The sequence below is a fragment of the Elaeis guineensis genome, chromosome 1 (genome assembly GCF_000442705.2).
Source record: "Elaeis guineensis isolate ETL-2024a chromosome 1, EG11, whole genome shotgun sequence".
Lineage (NCBI taxonomy): Eukaryota > Viridiplantae > Streptophyta > Magnoliopsida > Arecales > Arecaceae > Elaeis > Elaeis guineensis.
The window spans coordinates 172944076-172955006 of record NC_025993.2 but is presented as its reverse complement, the minus strand read 5'-3'; the positions used below and the strand labels follow the sequence as shown (position 1 = coordinate 172955006).

The 10931-nt window shown below is 41.2% G+C and overlaps 1 protein-coding gene across 1 annotated transcript; it reads left to right on the top strand.

Moving 5' to 3' along the window:
- The first annotated feature begins 2022 nt into the window (after positions 1-2022).
- On the top strand, positions 2023-8825 carry LOC105039619 (4-coumarate-CoA ligase 1). Its single transcript, XM_010915829.4, has 5 exons — positions 2023-3556; positions 4966-5164; positions 6561-6774; positions 6884-6986; positions 8428-8825. The coding sequence occupies exons 1-5, from the start codon at positions 2573-2575 to the stop codon at positions 8548-8550; spliced, it is 1623 nt and encodes a 540-aa protein (XP_010914131.1). The 5' UTR covers positions 2023-2572; the 3' UTR covers positions 8551-8825.
- The last annotated feature ends 2106 nt before the right edge of the window (positions 8826-10931 follow it).

Sequence of the window (10931 nt, the reverse complement as noted above, 5' to 3'; positions counted from 1 at the left end):
GAATGCTTATACGTGATTTTAAGCTAAGCAAATCTTTTTAATTTTTTATCAATTATTATTATATAGTAAATTGTCAAGCATTTGTTGGTTGTTGTTTAAATTTTTGGAACATATAATAGATATTTTAGGGATACTCTTTTTTAAGCATGTTATTTTTAGCTTGGTTAATTGTATAAAATATATAATTTGGTATTTCATAGAGTGTAAATATGGTGTTCTTGAATCCAACCTAGAGATTTAATGGGTTTTACAATTGTTTTATCATCAAAATGTGGATCTGATCTTATGCTTCAGTGGACTGGATATGGAACAATGTTTAGACCTGAAACTCCAATGGTTCTGGGTCTAGGTCTACTAAAACATATACTCAACCCAACAAGATAGCACACTAGCCTATAACTGTGAACAATGTAAAAATTGGATGTATTAACCCTCGTTTACCAATATTGCTCATGGAAGTCTGGCTGCTAATAATTGAAGGTCACAAAATGCCAGGCCATTATCTTTCGTGTATAAAGAAAATTTTTAGGATATGTTTGGTTTATGATCAGAATTAAAATTGATCAGAACGAAAATTAGAATAGCTATATCTTTTGATGCATTTGATTCACGATTATAATTAGAATGAGATTTTGATATTAGAAGAGAATAAGAATTGATTTATTAAGGATTGGGATATTTTTATGTTTTTTTGGATATTGAAATAGAAATGGATTTCCCCCAACTAAATGGTTAGAATAAAATTACGCATTCTCATTGTCATTCCAAAATCCAATACTTCCCAATCAAACATGCCGTTGGAGTTGGTCATGCAAAGTCTATTGCAGTAGAAAAATTCTACGATCATAAACTAGATAATAATTATGGAGAGACGAGAAAAAAATTACCCGCCCACGTTGTCACGAGAAGTCCCACAATGATTACACTTTTATTCCCTTCTCCAGAACACTAGTTTAATTAGATTGGCATGTGCTCGAACCTGGGTAGTAGCTTACGAGAGTTGACCAAATGCAAGCCCAACTTGAGCCACCAATTAATGATTTCCTAATTCCCATGGTGTGACCACGGAACAAAAATTAGTAAAGGTGATTTCTAAGGCTTTGTTGGGGTCCTATGGCTTCAACTAATCTTGGTAAAATTTTCTTTGTTCTATCCCTTTCTGCAATCTTTGAATCAGAACCAATGTATCAAACATTGTGCAATTCTGTTCCACGTTCGAAGTGCGAGCTCTATAACATACAAGTAGTTGTAAAATCTAAATAGTCTCGTGGGAGCTAGCGTGGTGCCCATTTCACTAATTTCCAATTAGAAATCCAGAAAGGAAAAAGGAAAAAAAAAAAAAAACACACCTAGAAGAGTACAAATCCAAATGGCAAATAAGTATTTCAAAGGGGAAGTGTAGTGTTATTATTTATATAATAACATATTTTAATTGAGAAAAGTGCCATCAGCCATAAAGTTTTTATAGAAAGAATAGAAAAGAGGATAGCCAGAGAGTAGGGTTGAACATCTTTCAGCTTTTTCTTTTTCCTTTTTTTCGGGTAACCAAGCCCTGAAAGGCAGATACGTGATGGCTTTAACCATAGGATTACCCAATTCCTAAAGACGAGATACATGCAACCTGCATATTTTCCTTTAATCTAGTAGTTGTCTCTATTTTCATACAAGAATTGGCTATTTCTAAAGGACGAATTAGCTAGTAGCTGTTTGGATCTCATCCACTCTCAAGTCTTGCTTTCTGTGAATTTTGGATCCTCTTCCATTCGCGTTTAAACCGGAAATGTTTTGATAAGTGGAGGTGAGCTGGACTGCATGTCCATCTCAGGTTCCACCACCAAATGGAAGAATCCGACTCCAAAACCTTATGAGAGAGAGAAAGAGGACAAAACAGAGAGAACCGACATGGAGGACAAAACCGGCCTACTCGGGGCATCTACATGCAGCTGTAGCTTAAACTGGGGGTGGCCCCCATCTCACTCGTTCTTTCCCTTATTTAATCCTTCTTCCGCGCTTTTCGGTCTACGTTTTTTCTCGTGGTTCTGGCAGCCAGCTTCTCACGGCCCTCCGACCGTCGGTAGGTGCGATGGCCCGGACAACTTTGTCCATCCGATCACGCCAGCCGCACGATCCAGACAACCAACTCAGTTAACGGCTCAGATCCCCCATCAATCACCAACCAAGACGCCGAGAACCCCACCAGGACTCCCTTAGTCTGACAGACCACCAACGGCTATGATCTCATTTCCGCGTAAAGATTTTATGCGTCGGAATGGAAGAAAGGACCACCACCTCCCTCCCCATTGTTTGCGGGTGCGGCAGGTGGTAGAGCCATCGTGGCCGCCGGTCGCGGGTCCACTCCAGTCCATGGTCAATCCATGCTACCAACCCTCTCCACACTTTATTTTATACCCATTCCTCTCCGCGTCCATTTAATAATCCCCATTTCATAACCCCACCACCTTCCCCTCCGCTTCCCCTCCCATCGCTATATTACCACCGCCCTCTTCTCACTGAAGTAGAGACAAGAGAATTGAACCAAATCTTTTCCTTTCTCTCTAAACGATTGATTGCGATGGGCCCCTATCCGCCTACGGAGGCGACCATCTTCCGGTCGAAGCTTCCCGACATCGAGATCCCCGACCACCTCCCCCTCCACGCCTACTGCTTCCAGCACCTCGCCGCCCACCGTGACCGCCCCTGCCTCATCGACTCCGCCAGCGGCAAGACTCTGACATACGCCGATGTCGACCTCCTCTCCCGCCGCGCCGCCGCAGGCCTCCACGGCCTCGGCCTCCGCCGCGGGGAAGTCCTCATGCTCCTCCTACCCAACTGCCAGGCTTTCGCCCTCGCCTTCCTCGCCGCCTCCCGCCTCGGCGCCATCGTCACCACCGCCAACCCCTTCCACACCAAGGCCGAGGTCGCCAAGCAGGCGGCCGCATCCGCCTCCCGCGTCGTCCTCACCGAGTCCTGCCACGTCCCCAAGGTCGTCGACCTCAATATTCCCATCATCTGCGTCGACGGCCCCCTCCCCGATGGCTGCATCCCCTTCTCCGACGTTCTCTCCGCCGACGAGGCGGGGGCGCCGGAGGTGGAGATCGACCCCGACGCCGTGGTGGCCCTCCCCTACTCCTCCGGCACCACCGGGCTCCCCAAAGGAGTCATGCTCACACACCGAGGTCTGGTGACCAGCGTGGCCCAGCAGGTGGACGGCGACAACCCCAATCTCTACTTCCATGAAGAAGACGTCGTTCTCTGCGTGCTGCCGCTCTTCCACATATACTCCTTGAACTCCATACTGCTGTGCGGGCTGAGGGCGGGGGCGGCGCTGCTGATAATGAGGAGGTTCGACGTGGCGGTGATGATGGAGCTGGTGGAGAGGTACAAGGTGACGATTGCGCCGTTCGTGCCACCGATAGTGGTGGAAATGGTGAAGAGCCCGGCGGTGGACCGCTACGATCTGTCCTCGATCCGGACGGTGATGTCCGGGGCGGCGCCCATGGGGAAGGAGCTGCAGGACAAGCTCATGGCCAAGATACCGAACGCCAAGCTCGGGCAGGTATGGAGCCTTGGTGTCGTTCTCCTTTAAATTTACAGTTGACGATTTAGTTTGACCATGGGTTAATTTCATCCTGCGTTTAATTAAACAATTAGTGGTTCCTAATTTTTAAAATATAATTGGTGCGGTGCTTCGTAGATCGATCGTGACTTAGATCGAATCGTTCCCTGTGAACTCAGACATTAAACCGGGGTCGACATTTTAAACCAATCAGTAATTTAATTATGTCTTACAAATCACGATATTGCTGATTATGTTAATATAAGTATGATTAAATCATGCCCACGATCTCGGATCCACTGGAGGACCACCCCCAGCTATTTTTGTCTAATTTAATCACGCAGTAATTTGGTGGGTCCCACCAATCAATAATCGGCCGTTCGGAGCATGGTGGAATCTAGCTGAACAGCACATCTTCCATCATGTCATGCTAGCGAGCAATACTAGTGGGACCATTAAAACATATAATTTTTAGTTGAACTATGCCCACCGCTGAGCTGGTGACAGGTCCAACCGTAAAGTAACATGTACAGACGCGCATCTATTGCGTGGCGTGCATGTTACTTTGAATTTGGACGGATCTATGAGCCCAACGATGGATCTGATCCAATCAATAACTATTTTAATAAAATAATAATAATAAAATAAAATTTGATAAAAAAATTATAAAGAAATAAAAATCCTAAGACATACCTACATTTTAAATTTCGAAAAATGTATTTTAGTGAAATAGTAATATTATTTTATTATAATTTGATTGTCCTGGTTCAAATACAGGCATAAATTTCAAATATAAAAATGATCTTTCACATGATAAGACTATGCACTGAGACAACATATATCCCCAAAAGTATCATCTCAAAAAAAAAAAAACACATAATTCAATCACACCTTTACCACTCATTCACATTGCTACGCATCCATTTTATCTTTACTAATTTCATTATATGCCAAGACGACGCATTCCCCACATCTGCATATACGTACATGAAAGGATATTTTGATGTCTTTTCTTGAGGGTAAGGACAGGTGGGGGTCCAGCAGTGTGTCAAATTTAAGAAGCATGTCTTGAAAGAGATTTTTTCTTTTTTCCTTTTCTTTTCACCGAAATGATGGGATTATGGCCACTTAGATCTATTAATTTTTAAATACTTGAACTAGGTCAAACATCGATATGGTAGATCTTTTATGAGTAAAATATTGTTCAAAACACTTGCTCTTTCAATTCCAAGCTCGAATGCTTATCAATCTCTATCGTCTCGTTGCTTTCATTTGTCCCTCTGGTCATCTACTTATTACGACAAATTTGTCTCGGAAAGCTACAGGACAGGGCAGACACTTAAAACATTCATTTAATGCGAAAATGGTTGGTAACTAAACATGGAGTATTTGACTAAAAAATCTCCCAGGGCTATGGAATGACCGAAGCTGGGCCAGTTCTCTCCATGTGTCTAGCATTCGCAAGGGAGCCGTTTGATGTGAAATCAGGATCATGTGGCACCGTTGTGAGGAACGCTGAGCTCAAGATAGTGGACCCTGAGACTGGACTATCACTGCCTCGGAACCAGCCTGGTGAGATCTGCATCAGGGGAAAGCAAATTATGAAAGGTAACTCTTGGATCCTTTGCCAATTTTTGGATTAGGCAAGGTTGTTTTTAGATTAATTTGTAGAAGCTTTGGGGTTAATTATAGGAATTAAAGGAAGTTGTTGACGAACGCCAGATTAATCGTAAAACATTTTAGGTAAATCTTTTCTTTTGTTTTCGAAAACCAAGGAATTTTGTTTTAGAAAAGTTTTTCTTTTCTTCAACGATGCCATGGTCCGACTACTTTAACTCGGAAGGTTGGTGCTTTCCATTATTAACTTTTGATGGATCACATCAATCTGTTGCCATGTGACATGCCAACGGTGCAAGAAAAAGTATTGATAAATAATAGAATTGGACAGACCTTGCGGCACTACAATAAAAACTAAATACAACTAAATGGTGCACTACGAACACTCCTCCAGCAAAGGGAATAGCCACAACATGAGCCGTAGCATAATATATACTGTACAGTTTTTTATGGTTGCCAATAAAAAATGGATAGTTATCAAATAAGATAATCCATAAATACATATTATTTCGTATATTATTTGATAGTCCTTTACTTTCTAGTAATCGCCATGGAGAGCTGCACAGCATTCTGCTGTGCCGCCCGCACGCTGTAAAGGATTCTACTTGACCATGAAGGTGTGTTTAGAAAATATATAATGCATACATGTCACCATTCCACATCTCAAAATATGGCACCGTAAGAAAAAAAAAAAAAAGTCAATTAGTGGGATATATAATGCATACACGTCACATTCTACATCTCAAAATGAGGAACTCCACAGAAAAAAGAAAAAAAGACAAAAAAAAAACCTCATTATTCAGAGATACCAGACAACGTTCTTGAGAAAAGAAAAAAGAGCCCCGGGATAATATTTTAAAACAATTTTTAAATATCGCTGGTTACAACAAGCTTGCTCTCCTGAATATTAGATTCTTATTTGCTTGGAAGTTTTCCCTATAAAATTTCTTGGAATGTACGTATGGGGTCACAAGCCCTGTATTATCTGCAGACTGGAACCTCTTTCTCAAAGATAGATATAGATATATGTATATATATTTTATCATCTATCATGACTTGCACGGTATCGTCTATACTTTCTTAAAACATGTCTTATGTTTGGTGTACTGAGGCAAAATGTGCGCAACGATGGATTTGTTTAGATCCCTCCGTCTTAATCTGCATCACTTTCGCTGGCCGCTTTGCGGCCTTACCATTATTATTTTTTTCTGTAAAAGATTCTCTGTTTTGATTGCAATTGTACAGCTTCTTCTAAAAGATCTCATTATCCTATTGTATCATTAATATCAACGAAGCTTGATGGGCTTGACTGCGGGCTTAGGGGGAAAAAAAGAAAAAAAGGGAAGAAGAGAGGTCATACTAACTCTATCTTATTGCAATTATTCAGGTTATCTGAATGATCCAGAGGCAACGGAACGGACCATAGACAGAGAATGTTGGCTCCATACTGGAGATATTGGCTACGTGGATGATGACGACGAGATCTTCATAGTGGATAGGCTGAAAGAGCTCATCAAATACAAAGGGTTCCAAGTGGCCCCTGCTGAGCTCGAAGCCATGCTCATCGCCCACCCCAACATAGCCGATGCTGCCGTTGTCTCGTAAGTGGTGCACCTTAATCATGGTCCAATTTTTCTCCTAGCGTCTCGTTATTTAACAGCAGCCATCGTTACTTATGTATAACTCCAATATCATTTTGATCATTTCCAGGATGAAGGATGATCTTTGTGGGGAGCTCCCGGTGGCATTTGTCGTGCGATCAAGTGGCTCAGAAATCACAGAAGACGAGATCAAACAATACATCTCGAAACAGGTGAGATGCTCTAACTAATTACACAATTTAAGAGCTCAGCTGTAAGGACATGATATAATCCAACGTAACGTAGCTAGCCAGTCCTATGAGCCGGGCCATGGGCCACGTTTATGCTGTTGGGTCAGCTCTTAGGCTGCATTTCGTTGTTGAATACGGAAAAAGAAAAATGGTCCGGGTACCATGGAAGGGATTGGCTTATTTCATAGGATAAGTGTCCTCTGGCATTTGATTGGAGAAATAAGTGGGAGGGGATAAGGAAAGGAAGTAGAGTTTAAACATACTTTGGAATTCTTGACGATTTTTTTTTTTTTTAAATCACAAAGGTAAAATTACCCTTCTATTTTTTGTGTACTTAAGAGTTAAGAGTAGATAGAAGAGAGAGAGAGAGAGAGAGAGATGATTTTTTGGTATCTGATGTGGAAGGGAATGAGCCTATTCCACCTCTCTCCACAAATAAGCTTATCCATCAAGTAAGAGGGATAAACCCTCATGCAGTATTAGGAGGGAATTATACTATTTCATTGGTCAAATAGATTATTTGGGGCTTGTTTGAATAATCCCATATAATCCAATAGGATTCGCAAGAACATAGGCAGGCAAGGCCTATTTCACACTGTTCAAAGGAATTTTTTTAGAGTAGGACGGCCCAAATCCTATAGGCAGAAAGAAAGACCTCACCAGGTCTTTTGTTTCCATCCTACAAGGATGGACTGTTAGAGGCCGGTAATATTAGAAATAATCTGTGCACATTATTGGATGGCCCAGGTCTGATTTCTGCAGGATTTTAGCCCAATCCTGCAGAAATATCCAAATAGGCCCTTAGCATGATAAAGGAATGAATAGGGAGTCCGCTTACTTACCCATCCAAAAGTGGCTTGGGCCGATTCTATCAAGAGCCTTGATAGAATACAGATTTAGTTTAGAATTAGTTAAGTTAGGAGCTTTTTAATAAAATTTGAGTAGGATCAAAATGATGCCAATATTTCCCTTCCGAAACCATATTTTATCCAGATTATTATGGATTATCTTAGATCATCTTATATGCACCAGGCCCATGCCAGCCCAAAAGATGCCCACAAAAGAGCATATTGTTTGGGAGAAATGCTTTGTGCACCGGAAGAAAAAGATTTTTTCCCGTGCAGGGCCAATCACCGCGGGCATTTCTCATTGTTTGGTACGTTAATGGGCCGATGTTCAGCTTTTACATCATTTGAATAGTCCGGCCTGATTAGTCGACCCAAGACAATAGAAATCGACCCAAGACGAGGCCTTATTGCAAAAGATACAATGGCTAGATGTATAGCAGCGAAAACTGTTCATCACTCGGTATGCAGTAATCTGGAGTAATATGTCGTCCAGATGCTCAATTTCCGCGTCAAGTGTGAAGCTGTTACTATTTTATAGCCTTTTAACGAAACGCTCGTCTTGTCGTCGGTCTCAGGTGGTGTTCTACAAGAGGATACACAGGGTATTCTTCGTCGAGGCCATTCCCAAGGCGGCATCTGGCAAGATATTGAGGAAGGACCTCCGAGCCAAGCTAGCAGCCGGGGATCCCCATCCATGATCCCTCTCCGTTCGTATACGTCTATATTACTTTAGCGGGCCCCACCGTGAATGTGCATCCATACATGTTATGACTTGCCTTTGCCTATGTGTTGTGCCACAGCTGTTTATACAACCATTTGTTTGTTGTGTCCGGCGTTCATAATTTGATGTAACAGTGCAATAATTTGTGAAACGGAGATTTTTTTTTTATTATTTTTTTATTTTTAGAGAAAGTGGATGAGACCATCCAAATTTTATTAAATATGAGAAATAAATATATTCCTATATTATTTATTTTTAGTGTAAAATATGAATTTGAGGTCAGAATACGGCGACGTATAGCATTATCTCACCAGCAAAACACTTCTATTTGATTATCTCGCATACGTACATAAGTTATATGTGATCATCCATCATATGATAGATATGATAGATGATATGCCGTGCATTTCATCATGTGATATACAACAGAGAATTCGTGTTCGATCTTATACGTATCTTTAATTGGATCCTGTTTCAGTGACATTGTCGTGTGCGAAACCCTGACGACAATTCGACACAGCAGACATGGCCCTGGTATCTATACCTGATTTGAAGGCTGACGCCTAGATACCTCTCAAACTCCAACAGCTGTTCATTTCCGTGGCTTCAAACGTGTCAGAGAAATTTTACCCGAAAAAAAGAAAAATAGTTTTTATTAAAAAAAAGAAAATGGTCAGAGAAAAAGATCCACGGTTTTGCGACATGTGATATCCTGACAGAGGATGAAGTCAGGAAGTGTCATTGTTTCTGGGTACGGTTGCCAAGATAAGCCTCGAGAGCTTCTGGCCGGCAAAGTAGCGGGCACATCCTTTTGTAATAGTGGTTGCCAGTGTTTCAGTTCGACCTCTGCTGGTCACCTGTCACCCATGTAGGGTTTGAGACCGACCTCGTAACGAGAAAATAGTGCGCGGGTCGGAATCACCAACTTAGCAATGGACAAATTCAACCACCGAAAAAAAAACAAAAAAGTATATTTATAAAAATATAAATAAAAAATAAAAAAATAATGTAATAGTGTCTCTTTGTCATTGGAGTGGTCCGTGATCGAGCTAATGAATTTAATCTAACTAATAATTTCATCCTGATAACCCCAATTATCCTTGCATCCGAAAGCTCTGATCAAAGTAGCTGGCTGCCCATCGGCGAGTTGTTTCTTTAGAAAAACATGGCGTTTATTGTGGGTAGAATTTTGGTGTCCTAACTAAAGGTACGGCTAGATTTCGATCACGATCGATCATGAGTTAATATTTCTACATCGATCATCAATTCATACATGAATTTTCAAATTCATCGTCACTGTTTCCATACATAAATCATCAATCCATGCTTAGACCTCCAATCCTCACATCAACGACCAACACCCATCTCGTGTATATCAAATTGCTGATTTATACATCGTTGTTAACTCTCATCAACAAAGCAACCTTCAGATATTGGATATCGATCCAGATGTCATGTGCTGACCTCTATGTTGGTCTGACTCATGCATCTGTTGCCGATCTCTATCTTCAATAGTACGCATAGCTAGTCACCGACTCACATTCCCTTAGATTCCTACTTTGATTACTATATTCGAAAAGATTGATAGAACAATTCCTTCAAATCACGCAATCACTGAGAGCAGCTAGCAGCAGATCGGATAAGATAAATACAACAGCCCAACTCTGAAAAATCAGATCGAAAATCACGAAGCGATACATTCAAAAGAGTTGGAGCAGCCTATAATTCTTTTCTCTCATGGCTCTCACTTCGATCTATAATTAGAGGTAATCAGAAAATCTCAAGGTATATAATTTTTCTCTCTCATACGCTCCTTCTCTTCTATTCTATTGATTCCTGATTTAAGCAGTGAAGGGTCCTGACGAAGTCAACTTCGATCAAAAAATTATTTTATAGGTCCGATCGTTATCACCCCGCTTGTCGTCGTCTCTCTCCAGCCAGTTCAATCTGGGTAAGAAATCTGCAGCAACAGTTTTATTTGATGATCTTAGCTACATTAGTTGTTATTGTTTACCTGTAAATTGAAACAAGAAAACCCAAGCTGGATGTATGATACACACTGTTGCAATACTGTTATCCTTCTCGTACAAGATATAGTGCTCTGATGCTCTCAAGATATAATTGATCTCCGATTCATCCTGGCACTTTTACAGCATAGCATGAGCATGCGAAGGCCTTCATCAACTTTTCCATCGTCCAAAATCAATAATTTAGAAGTGTATGAGGTATAAAAAAAATCGTAACAGTAGTAAAAAATAATCTGGCGAAGAATAGAAAGAAGGGGAGTAGTCGGTGGTTATTGCAGGAAGAGAGCTGGATGATCTGTAGTACTGAGATCATTTTGGAACAAATTGAAAC